Raw genomic sequence first — 17,356 nt, forward strand, 5'->3', positions numbered from 1 at the left:
AATCTGTTATCGTTACAGGCCTAGTCACAGCTTCTCTGAAAGTTATGAAAAGTGCTTATAAACTCATCCTGGTGAATAAGTAGGATGCTCTGAATGCATAAGGTAAGTGGGGAATAACTTTGGACCATCACAAACTGTACAAAAGGAAGTAGTTCTGTTTTGTCAGGTATAACACATTTAAGGTCTTTAATTTGTGTTACTAAAACAAATATATATCTTTGACGACACAGTGGCTTTGCTATTAGCTGGGATCAAAATGCCAACCTCATTTGTAATTGTCAGTGATCATCTTGGGTCTCAGTAAAAGCATCATTTCTGTTGGATTTTCACAATATTTTACCATAATTGTTGGACAAAAAAGATTGAGAAACTGAGTAGCTGTTCAGAATTTGGCACAAATGTGAAAAAAAAAAAACATCGGACCATTGCTTAACAGTTTAAACTTTGAACTATCTCTGAATATCGAAAAAGGAAAAACTGTTATTTTTGCCATGGATTTGGTTGTGGGTTTTTTTTAGCTCTGCTGTTTTTCCTACAGGAATAGACTGACCAAATGGTGCCTAGACTCCTGTGTGTCATGTGCTCTGATTGTGACTACAGGAGGAAGGCTAACTCCAGTTCAACTTTTTCCAATTTGACCAAAGTCTGGAGACTGCACAGCGCCACTGGAAAATCTGCTCGCTCACTTTCAGAATATGATCTGGAGTCAACACCACATTTTATGGTTTAACCTTCTCAAGTTTTGGTGAAAATGGCACAGGTTTCATGTAATAAAAGCAAAATCTGCAGTTGAGGTTCATTTAATCTACTTATCAGTCAGTCTGGAAATGTAACATAACATGGCTCTGTTTTATGTTTTATAATTAGATGAAAATGTCAGATTTTTACTGTCTTAAAATATCAAAAACAGAACTTTTTTTTGAACAGTTTGCAGTTTGTAAAGTTATTCCTCAGACTATTTCTAATTCTTCACCACTTAACTTTATTTTAGTAAGCACTTTCCATAATTCTCAGACACCAGAGACGTGACTGTAAAACTAACAACAACTAACATGCTAATGTGTACTTCCTAACTGTCTGACAATATAACACTGTATTATTAGATGCAGACAGTACACAGTGGACATACTACACAGCACATTTATTTTGTCTTCATCAGCTGCTTATAGAGGGTTATCAGACTACCATGCTTCGTGCTCTACTGTGCATGTCCCCTGCAGAAAGAGCCTCTGTCCCGTCTGTATAATGTCAGTGTCTTGAAGGATTTCAGCAGAAACCTATCCCCTCTCCCTGGGGGCGGGGATAGGTGAATCGATCAGGTATGAGTGGATGTCCGGCTTCTGAAGTTTGAGCCATTTCTCTATCTCATAAGAGACAGAGTCTTTTATGAGACAATCTCATAAGAGACTGTCAGAAAACGATCTGTTGAGACATTTCTATGTAATATAACACAGTTTTAGTGTCCAGAAAGAGAATGGGAAAGCACAGTGTGTCTGTAAGAGCACAGACTGTAGGGGCAGTGTGGGAGGAGCTACGTACTGTCTCTGCTGGAGGAGGCAGAGCAGTGCCAACACAGACATGAGGCGTGTGCACCCAGTGAGACTCAAGAGGAAAAGAAATCATCAAATCATCATGAAAAAAAACAAAAGTCTGATAGTTTTACTCCCCTACACTCTATATTAAGAGTAGGCTTTATTATAAAATATAAAACAGCCTGAGAAAGCTCTGTTCTTATTTTCACTGAATAAAAATTCTGAGCTGTAAACCACTGAACCAAATGAACTAAAACACTTCACATATAAGGTACAACAGCGCAGTAGTTCTGTATTGTATGCAATGTATGCATTGTTTCATTAATATCATACTGTTTTTATAATATGCTCATTAGCAGAAAAAAATACATGAGTTTTTTTTGTTTCTTAAAACGTATTGAAATCGAATCGATATTGTGATCCATGTATTCAGATATGTATCGAATCATGGGAAAACTATCAGTGCATCCCTAATATTTTCGCACTAACAAGCATTTCACGCATATGTATCATTAAGACGTATCCCACTCATTAATGTTTAGTGGGGATGTAACAATAACTGAAATATTGTGATATCGTATCATCAAAGTTCTCACAATAATATCGTGGACCCTCACAATATATCAAATTACAAGTCTCTTTGCTTAAATTAAGAGTTATGGTGCAGCAGCAGCTAAAAAAAGACAGAGGGAACTACATAGACCATGATCATTTGCTCCATTTCAGTGCAGACTACAAGAAGAAATAACAGTTCTAACACTTTTAAGTCTTAGTTCTTTGGATTAAGTCTTCTCAAGGCATTTTAAGAGGAAAAAGAAGCAGATTAACAGTTTTGTTTGTAAGCCTTCACAAAATATCACAATAAATATCGTACTGTGAAATGCATATCGTGAAAATATCGTACAGAGAGATTTGGATATTGTTACATCCCTAATCGTGAGTCTCCCCACCATATCGTGAGCTTCATACCATGACGATATCGTATGGTTAGACTTGGATATTGTTACACCCGTAATACTTCGTGTCATAACTTATTTTATCACACGGCGAAGCTCAAGCTGCACGCGCATCCGCAAATAATCCGTCTATACAATATATACATTTTTGCTCAAATACATGGTAAACAAATCAGGTACAGGGCCTTTTATGAACGTCAACAAAGCCAGCGTTCCACTTTGAGTCGGGTCAGATCAGAATGAGCCGTGTGTAAACACAGAGCGCGCCTCAGGGACACAGAGGAAAATGGAGACTAGCTCAGGTTGTGAAAAACAGCAGGTTTCTCCATAGCTCCAGGCGTGACACTAATGACTTCCAGAGCCACTGTGGTCCAGCCCTCACACCCCACACACACTGCACTGTCCTGGGACGCTTCTACCACCTGCCCCCCTCTCTCCTCCACCCTCCAGCTAACCCTACCTTCTGTTTACTCCATCTGAAAGAAAGGCTGACCACAGGGGCTGCTTTCAAGCTCTCCACGGGGAATACGCCTAAAGAGTTTGCGTTTTAATGAGGACTTTGATATTTTCGATGTTATTTTTCGTTGGTTTTGTCTCATCTCTAAACACAAAAGCACATCAAGCCTTAAAGAGGGGGTATTACACTTCTACGGGGGATTAACAACCCACACAGAACATGTTTAGATCAGCATGTCACCTTTTGTTGTTTTGAAAATGCTATATTCGCCGAAAACAACGTATTAGCATGTTTAATGAGTTTCACTTTCATTTTTGAAGCTCACAGCCTCCCCTCCCTTTGCTCTCTGCGCTAAGTCACTCCCCCTTCAGAGCGTTATCACAACAAAATCAGTGTGCAATTTCGTGAAAGAAACTACTACACATCGCGACAGGTTTGTGAAGTTGTAGTGTATTGTTTTTAAGGGATATCACAATAACTGAAATATCATGATAGCGTTTAGTCAAAAATCTGCAAAGGTGCAAAGCGCAAAGCTATGTCAAACGCGTCATAGATGTATCTGCCATGTCATCGTTGTAGCAGCTTTAGTTCACTGTCACGTGGGAGGGTGGCAGAAATACACTGCAATTTGTAAAAAAAAAAAGCTGAATCAATCTAAAAACCACTACGGCGAAATGTAAAAGACCCACACATTACTCTTAGGCTACGTTCAAAGTACAGCCTTAAGTGACCCAAATCCAATTTTTTTTGCCCCTATGTGACCTGTATCTGATCTTTTAATGACAGTCTGAATGACACAGATTCAATTTTTTCAAATGTGACCCAGGCCACTTGGATATGTGCTCCTAAAACCGACACATATCTGATCTTTTGACATGTGACTTCAGTTTGAACGGACAAAGCACATTCATCCACCTACACATTATCAACAAGCCACAAACATCACTATTCTGCGCTGAAGTAGGCGAAAATTGTTAATGAACTCCGTGTCACTGAAGCGAAGTACATCGCCACTCACCACTCTTGGCTACGTCTCCACATCCACGTTCCTTTCAACGGACGTCGCTGCCACTGCCCCACAAAACACCATGGCCAAAAACCTTGTCCTTCTCAATCTCCTTAAAACAAGTAAGTTGTTCATGTTCTGGCTCCAGTACGAGAGGAATTTTAAAATCTCCAGGTGCTCAATGCTCGCGTCCATGTTTGGACAACTTCCATAAACACAGAGCACGCTCGCTGCGGTTGACGTCATCGTGTCCTCCAGTGCTCATGCGGGACACTTTCGGGCCGTTTAATGTTCACACAGGAGATCACATACAAGTCACATTTAATTGGAAATGTGAACGACCTCGCAAAAACATTGGATTTCACAAAAAAATCGGAATTGAGCATTAAGCCCTGCAGTCTGAACGTAGCCTTAGAAGGTAGAAAACTCTGAAAAGTTGATTTTGCATGAGATGGGCCCTTTAACAGAAGTTCCCAAATGGGATGTAATGGAGATAAACTGAAGACTGTCACAAATGTGTAGAGATAAAACACAGAGGGGACATTAGCATAGCACTGATGTTCAATGTCTAACTCCAAAACAACTACTTTCAATTGCTAATATATTGAAATAAGGATAACTGATTTGAATACTTTGTTGACAAAATATCGAGCGTTGCTAACATCAGAAAAAAAGGAAATAAATTGGTTTAAAAATGAAAGGAAATTGGATCAAAACAATAACATTAAACCCGAAAGCAATTTGTTCTAAATCAGTAGTTATCCAAATTTCCATATCAAGAACAAGAAAACACACGGTTATCCAAGTTCCAACCAGATCTAAGCCAGGTCTATAAGAGGACTATCCTAAACTGGGACTAAACTAGGACTAAAAGAGGACTAAAGCGGTTCTAAGACGAATCATGTACCATCATGAGTTCAAATTTATTAACTAGGACTACGCGAACAATACAAGGACCAAGTAATACGACTGAACCTGAGACATTGCTGCATTTATATTTGTACACCTAAGAAGAATCAGAGCTAAGCTTGGACTGAACCATGAGCTAAACCAGGACTAGAACAGGACCAAACCAAGTCTGCATCGGACTAAACCAGAACAGTGTGAAAGTAGAAGTTAGGTTACATTCAGACTGCAGCCTGAAGTGAACCAAATCTGATTTTTTTCACCTCTATGCTCCTGTATCTGATCTTTTAATGATAATAATTTTCAAACGCGACCCAGACCACTTGGATATGTGCTCCTAAAACTGATACATATCCGATCTTTTGACACGTGACTTCAGTCTGAACGGTCAGGTCACATTCATCCCACCTACACATTACAAATGTACACAAACGTTCTTCTCATCAGAGGAAAATTGCAATTACATGTTCTGGCTCCGGTACAACAGCAACTTTAAAATCGGCAGGTGCTCAGGTACGTATGCGGGACACTTTTGGGTCATTTAAAGTTCACACTGGAGATCGCATACAAGTCACATTTAACTGAAAATGTGAACGACCTTGCAAAAAAAATCTGATTTCACAAAAAAAAAAATCCGAATTGAGTATTAAGCCCTGCAGTCTGAACGTAGTCTTGGATATATGCTCCTAAAACCAATACATATCCGATCTTTTGACATGCGACTTCAGTTGAACGGCCAGGTCGCATTCATCCCACCTACACGTCATCAACAAGAGAGAGTGGTACAAGTAGGTGCTCACAAATGTACACAAACGTTCTTCTCGTCATACAAAAATTGTGTCTGGGGGTTGACCAGTCAGAAAGGGGGAAGATGAAGAATCTGTGTATCATTTATTCATTAATTTTTCAAAATAAAACCAAAAACAAGAAAACAAAAACAATACTATTTTCTTCAATATTTGTCTCCAAAATCAAAATGAAAAAATGGATAATGCCCGTAATTTCCCGTTAACGTGACTTAAACTGCAATGCTGGACTTTTGCAGCGCATATGACTGAACCAGGTCTAAACCAGAACTAAAACAGGTCTAAACCAGGTCTAAACTGGTCTCAGTCCGGGTTTCAGTCTCAGTCTGGTCCCAGTCTGGTCCCAGTCTGGTCCCGGTTTCCTGATCACCTGACAGTCTATGTGGGGGCACCACTGGGTCAGTCCTGACACTCTTGGTTCAGTCCTGGTTCAGTTCTGGTTTAGTCTTGGTTTAGGACAATTACAAGTTCAAAGTTTTGTTCTACACATTCTCACATTATGTGTTACAAGTTCTTAAATCAAGTTTACACGCTCTCCTCCATTTTGCAACATATTTATCTTCATAAAAAACCTCGTCCTTCTCAGTCTCCTCCTTAAAACAAATCAGCTGTACATGTTCTGGCTCTGGTACAATAGCAACTTTAAAATCTACAGGTGCTCAATGCTGCGTCCATGCTTAGGCGACTTCTGAACACGCTTGCTGTGTGTGACGTTGTGTCCTCCAGTGCAAATGTCGGATAGCCTGATTCATCAGCCGGTTTCACTTCATAGAAACCGTCTGACCTTGCAGCATTTGGATTCATTCGCTCAACAGTAGGCGGGTACTTTTTTAATTTAACCAATCGCTACTATTTGGTCGTGAAGTATGTAATGCACCACTAACAGGGATAACTGGTATATTAAGCTTTTTCCCAAATCCTGTAGGAAGAAGGACCATAACATCTTTCCCCTTGATAAAATTCAGCGAACATTTTCTTTGTTCCGGCTTTAAATCCTCAATCTCGGGAATCGTTGCCAACACATAATGTATGACTCTTCACTGATTGTCTGGTGCCTGAACTCGCACTTCTGGGATTTTTGTGAACCGTCTAGTGTATTCTGGTTCCTAACCTAGTCACTGGAAAGAAATTAAATTGAGCGAAGGCACTATGTGGCACTAGTCTGGCTAGATGCGGGACACTTTTGGGGAGTTTAAAGTAGAGCCCGACCAATATGGATTTTGTTGTGGCCGATATGAAACCGATATAATGGAAGTTGGAGCTGCCGATATAATCGCCGATATATTTAGTGATGTAATAATTCACTGTAAATCTTGAATTGTTTAAAAAACTTAGGTTTGGCTCTGGTGGATTTTAAATTGGGTTTATTTAGGCAACATTTATTGTTATTCTGCCTCTTTATGTCATATTTACAGACAGAAGTTTTCCCTAATGGAATTTTTGCATCACATTCTAGCTACTAGTGATGGGTATTCCAGTTCTTTTTAGAGAACTAGCCCTTTTGGCTTGGATCACTAAAAGCTGCCGGCTCTTTTGGGTCCCAAGCAGCTGTTCAGATTGTTTTGTTGTAAGCAGGACTAAACCAGAACTGAGTGTCGGGACTCGGTCTCTATCTCTCTCCCTCTCTCGACCCCAAGATTAGTCCTGGTTTATTTATTTTATGCTAAACTACAGCCAAATATGCACGTTTTTTCTATCCTATGCACACGCATAATTCTGGAAGTTTCGTTTTCAGCCGCTGCTGCTGTCAAACTACCACGAGTCTGCACGTGGCGTAAAGAGAAAAAAAGTGAGAGAAAGAGAAAACACGGCTCCCAATAAGGAGCCAGCTCTAAGAGCCGTTTCGTTCACAACCGACCCATCACTACTAGCTTGTAAAGAAACTACAGCTATTAGCCTTTAGCCGTAAATACATGCGCGCCGCAGTAATTAATTATATGCACAAGTATCATCATTCACACCTCTATTTACAGTTTATTTACATATCAATGCTGGTCCAGTAACAAATATAAACAATATAGTCACTTTACAATAGACCAACAGAAGAGAAATCAGCCTGTTTATGTGCGGGAGCTACAGCAGCTAATAGCTAACTAATGAGAAAAAACAAAACTAGCTTCAAAGTTATCATATTTCCAACACTCACCGCTCACACAGGCTCCTCCTCACATCACAAGTCTGCACTAATAAATGTCCTTTTAATCCAGACTCAAACCGACTGTCTGTAAAAAGAATATAATCTCAGTGTTTGGATCTATGTCTGTGCGTGTAAACAAACACATTTGAGTGACGCGACTCTGGTGGTGTGTTCAAGGACAGTACGGACACACACACAGACAAATGACTCCGCAGATAAATACTGATGCGGAGCCACATATTAGGACATTTATCTGACTGTAAATTGGATTAAATGAACATAATGTAGATAGTCTAAGCTTTATAACGGGAAATATCGGCCCATATCAGCAAACATATCGGCTATCGGCCGTGTGCCCATATCAGCCGATCATATCGGCCAAACAATATATCGGTTGGGCTCTAGTTTAAAGTTCACACTGGAGATTACGTACAAGTCACATTTAATTGGAAATGTGAACAACCTCGCAAAAAAAAAAATCGCATTTCACAAAAAAATCTGAATTGAATTGCAGAATTGGTGTACGTATATATGGTGTACATATTGTATGAATATATATATATATATATATATATATATATATATATATATATATATATATATATATATATATATATATATGTGGTATATGTTTAGTATATGTATGTTATATGTATTATATACATACATATATAATCCTTTTCATTATTAAGTATCATCATCATTAGTGATATTATGTTATTTATTGTATTATTGAGTTGTTGTTTTTTTTTTTTTTTTTAATCTACTTTCTACATTTACATTGATTTTGTGTGTGTGTGTGGGGGGGGGGGGGGCATGTATACTGTGACTTATGTGGACAAAAAAAAAAAAAAAAAGCACAGAATAAATAGCAAATTAAAAAAAAATTAAATCTGAATTGAGCATTAAGCCCTGCATTCTGAATGCAGCCTTCGTGAGGGAGAGAGTTGTTTTTTGTTTGTTTTTTTTATTTATATGTAAAAATGTAGATTCACAAGTTTGTAACTTGATAACTGCATTGTTTCTTAGTCTTTTTTTCTAATAGCTGTTTTTACATGAACTCCCCCTGCAGGTGTGAGTGCAGTTTGGGTCAAATACACAGAGAGATGTCATAGTTTTCAGAGCTTTTGCCACGCCCCCTTTTCAAGAGGACTTAGTTCACTCTCTAGTCGATTTTCTTTTCTTTTCTTTGTAATAATATGAAAGCATGTCTGTAAAATGCATCATGCCTTTTCCATCCTATTCCAACCACAAATCTTCACCTCTCTGCTGAAGCTGCTGGCCCTCTGGTCACTAGACTACAGCGTACAGACCCCAGTGTCTTCACTGTTGCTTCTTCCCTGTCCAGCCAAGACCACATGCTTTCACTACAAAGACACATGGTCTGGAGCTGTATCCTGTCTCCATAAACTCCAACAGATGACAGGCACATTATCAATCAAAGAAACGCATCAAATTAAATCAACCCTTCGATCTATCTACATTATCATCAACAGCTATAATCAAACCCAAAACAGTCCATTTCTTCTCGTTTCCTCATTGTGTAACATCTTGCTCTGGTAACAATAGAAATAGTAGTAATTAGAGTTGTTCCAGTACCTTTTTTTTTGTTCAATACTGATACAAAAGCAAAAAAATAACTCTATCTCTAAAGAAAATCTGCTGGAATAAAAGCACTGAGCTACTTTTGGTGAGGAATTGTGTTGATTTAAGTATTTTGTATTTTTCACTTTCTTACACAGTATAGATAAAAATAACAGTTACACGTGTAAAAAGCACATGGCTAATGAATTATGCAGAGTAAACAAAGTGTTAGCGCTATGGTCCGCACTCTCCGCTGATCATGTGACCAAAGTTATGTCTCCACACCACAGACTGTATAAATCGACATCAATAAACTGCAAGCTGTCACGTTTTAAATAGGAAATGAGCATGGACGCACTTCTGTTCCTAATATGGAACTCAGCCCAAATTCGCCTCCATTACTGATAGCCTCAGTGAGCTTCATTTGACTGGACTGAACGCTATGGGTGACATCACAAGCCCTTAGTCCACTTGTTTATACAGTCTATGGCAGGGATGTCCAAACTTTTTCAAAACTTATAAAGTGACCAAGTCAAAATCATCTACCTACTATAAAGCCAAGCAAACTGTACTGCACTGAAACACTCTGCGCCTCTTTTTTGACCCTCACCCGTTTCAGAATCACTTCTTTAAGAAAACTTTCACTGGCACTTTACACAAAACTGTGAAAAAAGTGAAGAAAGTGGGTAGGATTTTTAAACCTGTTTTTTCAAGCTCCTAACTGAAGTTACATTCTCTTACTGCTTTTACAGTGGGATTTAGCCTCTGCACATTTACCAAACAAAAAGCACGCCGTGACTAATACAGATGCATTTGTGCACTTTTATTAGGCAAGTTTCAACCACATGCCACAGTAGGTCTGTTCTGTGCTGTACGCGTCCTCTGTGCCAACACTGTCACATAAATATTAATTAGTTTTTGCTTCGCTTTCGTCTTGCCCTTCTAATCAGCGTGAAAAGGCGAGGAGTAGTGCGCTGACGTGAGGCAGATGGACAGGTAGATGTTCAAGAAGTTTAACCTGTCCTGTGATATACGCTGGTACGTGAGGGTACACTCTGTTGCGGTTCTAGACGACAGCACAGGCTGCAGAGATGCTCCGCTTGCTCCCGCACACTGGTACAAGTTTTTTGCCGAGGGCGGCTGTCTCAATCTCACTCATTGAGTATCAGACATCAAGTCCAAACTCCTTCAAGACTGAGACAAAACTGAGTCCAAATCCGGTCGAGTATGAGATGAGACCAAGACCAGTCTCGAGTACTACGACACTATGATCTACCCATACTACTTTGGCGATGGCTGGCAGATCGTGATCAACTTATTGGGCACCCCTGGTCTATGGTCTACACCAAAGGCTAAATGAAGGTTTCAAACGAGTAACATAAATGTTTTTCTGACATTATTAGCCTGTTTAAAGTGTCTACAAATCCTCTACAGTCTGTATTTACCTCGCTCACAGTGGCAGTGCTCACATATCCTCATTCAAGAAAATACAGTGGTATCGGCAATTTGGTCTGAGTACTCGCCGATACCTGAAAAATGTGCAGTATCGGAGCATTTGCAGATTCAGTATTGTAGTAGTAATAGCAGAAAGAGTGACAGTATTATCTTCAGTAAGAGTAGGTGAGTCCAGTGCAGAGCTGTGCAGACTTACAGACATCTGGCTCCTCGTCAGACCCATCTGGACAGTCCTTCTCTCTGTCACACCTCCAGCCCTTGGAGATACACGTCACTCCATCCTTACACACAAACTGCTTTGGACTGCACGTCTTTGGAGCTGAAACACAACCACAGGAAAAATATCGTTAATATTGTACTGTTTTATGATTAAATTAATTAAAACACACAGACCCTGCATATTTAGGCTTGATGTCATGTGGTAATACAGGAAGTGCTCCACTGTGTTTTAACTTCATACACCTTCACTAGAATCATTTGGATCATTTCAGACCTGGAATTACCGATCTCTACTGAACTAAAAGGTAAAAGGTAAAATGAGCTGTTCACTTGAAAACTACCACTTCATGACATCACAAGGTCACAGGGAACAGAGCATTTTGAGCTTTGGAGACATACAGACTGCAGTGTCACTTCTACAATAGTGTTTGGAAACGTTGGGTTTGATCTGCAGTGGATTGTGGGAAACCTCAGTGCTCCTTACACTGGTGAGGAACATGGGTCTGTTAAAATAATGAACCTCCCGAGCTTCCTCTGCTAAAGGAGCTCACGGTTATCTTACGGTTAACAGAGTTAATACAATGATGAGCTTGAGTTGAGTTGTTTGAATGAAAAAAAGGCAATATGTATTATTTCTTTTATTTTACAGTTAAGTTATTATTTATGTAATCAAGGAATTTTCGTAATCTTAAATGTGGCAGAAGCACTTTGTTCCTACATGAACTGCCGACCTCTTGCACTTAAATAAAAAAAGACCGTACGGAATTTGGCAAATTTTTTTTTGCAGGAGTTTTTGGGGGGTTATTTTTCATGTACACATATCGATATATATATATATATATAATATATATATATATATATATATATATATATATATATATATATATATATATATATATATATATATATATATATATATATAGTATATCGAGATATAGCAAAATATATCGAGATATATTTTTTGCTCCATATCGCTCAGCCCTTGAAACTTACAAGAAGCCATTTTGTGTAGTACAGGTCTCCATGGAAACAAGCAGTAGTCTACAGTCCAAAAAAGTATCATCTCACTTATTAAATAATTGGAGCCTCTGCTAATGGTGCCAAATGTGCAATTTAGTTTTAGAGAAATGCAAAATTTGAATATTGAGCTTTTAGTCTGTAATAAAACTGTTCATTCGGCTGAATTAAAAGAAAATAATCTTTCAATCTTTCAAGGGTATAAAGTGAGTATTACTGCAAGTATTACTGTAAACTAAACCCTGACCTTGAAAAGAAACAATAATAATTACATTTTGTTACATTCCGGCAGCTCATCCAAAGTGCAGATCTGTTCCTGAAGTCTCATCAAAAATATGACTCAAAAGGTTTCAGATGTCATCCATCCATGCTTGAGTAATTTAGCGATCTCTCCTGGGCCTTATTTGAACCCTCCTGTGAGATTCTGTCCAATGCTCTGCCCACAAGCCTATGTCAGAGTCAAGTTTGCAGAAATGCAAGCTCACTCACAGCAAAGATGTATGCATGTTTTTCTACGTTTTCGAGCGCAATCATTCTAACTTCAATAAATGAAAAACATCCTGTAATTTTTGTCAGTTTTTTGGTGAAAAAGTAACGTGATGGGACTTTAACTGCGTTGTTTACAGGATGTTTTTGCACATTTCCGACCGCTTATAAAAATAACATCCGGATATCGTCATTGGGATCATCAAAAAATATTGTTTTTGGCCAATATAATAATAATACCCAGCGGTCTTATTAAAAACAACACCATAATAATCTGAGTTTGTTCCATTTCTAGTTCATTTCTAGTCAGTCCAAATGCATACGTCTTCCTAAAGTGTCATTATGAGCGCGGCCCGTTGTGTTGAAGTCAATGGGGTCCTGCACGGGCTCTCATTAGGACCAGAGAACTCCATCAACACAAAAACACATGACGCAAGAGGAAACGCACAAAGAAGAACGGAGCTGCACAAGTCTGGATAGCGAGGGAACACTGGACTATTGTTTCAGCTGAGGGACATGCATGGCTTTAAACTAGGCCTGCACGCTTAAGTTAGTTAGAAATATACAAATTTAATCGCAATCATACTTAGCTCTACTTTAAAGCTTCAGTGTTAGAGATACAGTACACACCATACATACACCAGGCCCAGTTACAGCTCAGTATTAAAACAATGCATTAAAATCTGTAATAAGTTTCAGTCTCATTTTCTCAATCAGTCATCACAATCGGCGTGTATTTCGCTCAAGAAACTATGACATTTTTTAAGTGGGGGTAGGCGATTTGTGTCATCATCGATTTCAAGAATGCCATTCACCTTCCTTTAAAAAAAAAACAAAACTCACTTTCAGTACAAAAATAAAGGCACCAGACCAGTAAAAATCAGTAATATTTGATGTTTTTTTTTTTTTTTTTTTTACTCAAACTGATGTGGAATCATGTTATTAACATTAACACTGTTCAAAATCACCTACAAAACATAAACCATAGACTACATGAGCCCAGGACTACACCAGGACTAAACCAGGACTGAACCAGGACTAAACCAGGACTAAACCAGGACTAAACCAGGACTGAAACCAGGACTAACCAGGTAAACCAGGACTGAACCAGGTCTAAACCAGGACTGAACCAGGACTGAACCAGGACTAAACCAGGTCTAAACCAGGACTGAACCAGGACTAAACCAGGACTGAACTAGGACTAAACCAGGACTAAACCAGGACTGAACCAGGCCTGAACCAAGACTAAACCAGGTCTAAACCAGGTCTAAACCAGGACTGAACCAGGACTGAACCAGGACTGAACTAAACCAAGACGAGGAATCTTGGACTTGAGAGCGAGAGAGAGAGAACCCTGAGCCCGCGAGCACGGTGTCCACAAAGCACGATCAGGCGATGGAGATCTGCACCGGTCCCTTCGCCTACAGTTCAGTTCTGGTTTAGTTCTGGTTTAGTCCTGTTTTAGTCCTGTTTCAGTCCTGGTTCAGTCCTGGTCCCTCATGTCTCAGGTCACTATAGAACAGAAGTGCAAATATCATGAGTCTATGCAGGTTCTTTTCACCGTTGCCAGTAGCTCCAGATTAACATTTAAGTTGTAGCTATTTTATATTTGTAATTTTTTTATATGTCACTTCGGAAGAAGAGGGTGGACGGCGTACCACACCCACTTTTGTATATTTATGGGGCATTGTGGTGTGGGAGCGTGGGTGAAGTAGGCTTGTGGGCGGAGCCTTGTACAGAATCTTACAGTTAACCGCAAGGAGGGTTTGAATAGAACCCGGGAGAGATCTCTAGATTACACAAACACGCATGGATGATTCTAAAACCTCTTCAGGCATGTTTTTGATGAGGAAACGTTATAACATAATAGCCAACAGGTCGATTTCGCACAATACCCCGTCTTTAAAGTTAACTACATTCCCACAATCCCGTACCATAACATTGTGGAACGTTCAGGTAAAGCAGTAAGATTTTGATGAGACAAGCAGGTGACAGACCCTCTAGCAGACGACAGTAAAAGGAAGCAACACGTTGACAAAAGCTGCCTCAGTATTTACAGAAGCGCTGCCACTGACTCGTGAAGCAAATCTGAGAATGTCGCTCAGCCTAAAGATCACTGATCCTCCGTGACATCCCAGCACACACCTGTCTCTGTGTGTCTGTGTCTGTGTGTGTGTGTGTGTGTGTATGTGTCTGGGGGTGTGTGTGTGTATGTGTCTGTGGGTGTGTGTGCGTGTGTCCGTGTGTGTGCTCTGCCTCCACTTATCTGCTCTGTGGGAGATGCCAACATGCTGTGAGGTTCTATCATATAGCATTTATCTCAGAATTATGCATGAAACTCAGCCATGTGTATGTAAAATGTAATGCTGTGAAGCTTTATTTTAACAATCTGAATGTAAAGAACCGATTTAGCCGGAACTACAACACGTGAGCTGATTTTGTGCTGTTAAACAAGTCCGTTTCAACATTACAGTCAGTGCTGTTTTTTAGGCTAAGTTCAGTCTGCAGCCTGAATGACACAGATCCGATTTTTTCAAATGTGACCCAGGACACTTGGATATGTGCTCCTAAAACGGATACATATCCAATCTTTTCAAATGCGACTTCAGTCTGAACGGCCAAAGCGCATTCATCCACCTACACGTTATCAACAAGCCACAAACGTCACTATTCTGCGCTGAAGTAGGTGAAAATTGTTAATGAACTCCGTGTCACTGAAGCGAAGCACATCGTCACTCACCACTCTTGGCTACGTCTCCACATCCACATGTTCCTCTCAACGGACGTAGCTGCCACTGCCCCACAAAACACCATGACCAAAAACCTCGTCCTTCTCCTTCTCAATCTCCTCCTTAAAACAAGTAAGTTGTTCATGTTCTGGCTCCGGTACGAGAGGAACTTTAAAATCTCCAGGTGCTCAATGCTCGTGTCCATGTTTGGACAACTTCTGTAAACACAGAACACGCTCGCTGCGGTTGACGTCATCGTGTCCTCCAGTGCGCATGTGAGACACTTTTGGGCTGTTTTATGTTCACACTGGAAATCACATACAAGTCACATTTAATTGGAAATGTGAACAACCTCACAAAAACATTGGATTTCACAAAAAAATTCAAATTGAGTGTTAAGACCTGCAGTCTGAAAATAGCCTTACTTTCACCTTTTTTTGAGACTCAAACTCTTAAACAGGAACATGAACACTCGTACTGAGCACAGGCTGAGATGTACTGATCCAGCTTTCTCAGCTCCGATACCAATACCGATATTTAAGTTTTGAGAATCTGCCAATACCCAATATTAACCTAATTTCCCAGTTTCCCTAAAATAAAACAGTTAACTTGATCCAAACTTGATCCAATTGTGTTATGCAATGTTATTTATTCTGCAACTAACTACTGAACAGCTTTGTATGAATAAAATTACAATCATTATGAGACGTCCTAGGTCTACATCAGCAAATAAACAGTCTTTAAACATCAAATACAAGGCCCAACCAGGATATCGGCTGAACCGACAAAGTCAAAAGACTGATATCAAATTTCCTAGATTAGGACCAATATCCGATATCTGATACCAGCATCAGTATCGGTGCAGCCATAATCTCCTGAAAATGTGTTGTTTAAATCCATTTTGCGTTGGGTTTTATTGATTTTTTTTAAAAAAAAATTTTCTTGACCAATGTATCAGTAAAACGTATCAGACTTTGATTGCTAATGTGTCATATGTAACCATGTTAAGTGCTGAACATTCTGCCATAGATATAGACCAACATACAGAACTCACCCGGCCTGGGGTGGTGTCTACTCAAATAATGTTGTTTTTTTTTTTTTTCCAGGTGAATAACCATAACTTTACAGAAGTACTTTTTACTTTACTTCCCTAGATTTGAGGGAAGGTATCTGTACTTTCTATTCCACTACATTTTTAAAAGAATAGTAAAAGTAGAAAAGTAGAAAAGTAAAAGTACTATTTTTATTATGAGGTTTGCTGAAAAGGCTGAGGGTTTATTCTTTAACATGTTTAGTTCTATTCTTACTCTGTTCAGTTGTTTCTGTTCAACAGTTCAGCACAAATCTGTATCAAAGTCACATACATCTAAAGCTTTAGAAGACCTCAAAAATCTGCAAAACAATCTTTTACTTTTTACTATTCAAGTATCAATGGGTACTTGTACTTAAGTCGATTTTTTTCATGTGATACTTTTACTTCTACTTGCTTCCAGAATCAATACTTTTATGTAAAGATGCACTGATTAACTTTCCTGGTGGAAGGTCCATCAGATGCTTTTCTCCATGTAGATGTTATTGCTTTGTCTGAAATGTTTCATGGTTTTAATGGCACCAATGGTATTAAACCTTTCTATCTCCATGGAGACCAAACCAAGTTACAGGTCAGATCTGTGGAGAGACGACCCCCTCATAGTCACAATGCCTGTTTTTCTAAGTATTTTTGAGCAGTAAAACCACGTATAATTGAATAAATGGGGGGGTACAGCTGTTTAATGTCACACTGTGGAACATTCCAGGCAGAGCAATGACATAAAAACAAGCAGTTACAATCAAAAAGTTACACAGTGCACCTTTAAATAATAAAAGTGAGTATTTCTTTGACTTTTTTTTGTGCTTGTTGTTGCTCGTAGCAGGTAGCGGCTCGCTGATGCGCCGTGTTAGCAGTGGTTAGCGGGATTAGCAGGGTTAGCGGGGTTAGCGGGGTTAGCGGTGCTTGATGCTGACATGTTTTGACCCTCTGTTTTTTTTTGTAATGAGGATAAAGGCAGAGACACAGCTGCAGAAAC

The 17,356-nt window shown here is 39.3% G+C and overlaps 1 protein-coding gene across 1 annotated transcript in view; it reads right to left on the bottom strand.

Moving 5' to 3' along the window:
- Nucleotides 1–17,356, bottom strand: part of LOC110171260 (low-density lipoprotein receptor-related protein 1-like) — a 363,394-nt gene that overhangs the window by 296,379 nt on the left and 49,659 nt on the right. The window contains exon 2 of the mRNA XM_055160387.1: nt 11,036–11,158. Coding sequence (XP_055016362.1) covers nt 11,036–11,158 — 123 coding nt within the window. The remainder of the gene's footprint in view (nt 1–11,035; nt 11,159–17,356) is intronic.

The sequence above is a fragment of the Boleophthalmus pectinirostris genome, unplaced genomic scaffold, assembly GCF_026225935.1.
Source record: "Boleophthalmus pectinirostris isolate CB_2022bp ecotype Guang Dong unplaced genomic scaffold, ASM2622593v1 HiC_scaffold_3, whole genome shotgun sequence".
Lineage (NCBI taxonomy): Eukaryota > Metazoa > Chordata > Actinopteri > Gobiiformes > Gobiidae > Boleophthalmus > Boleophthalmus pectinirostris.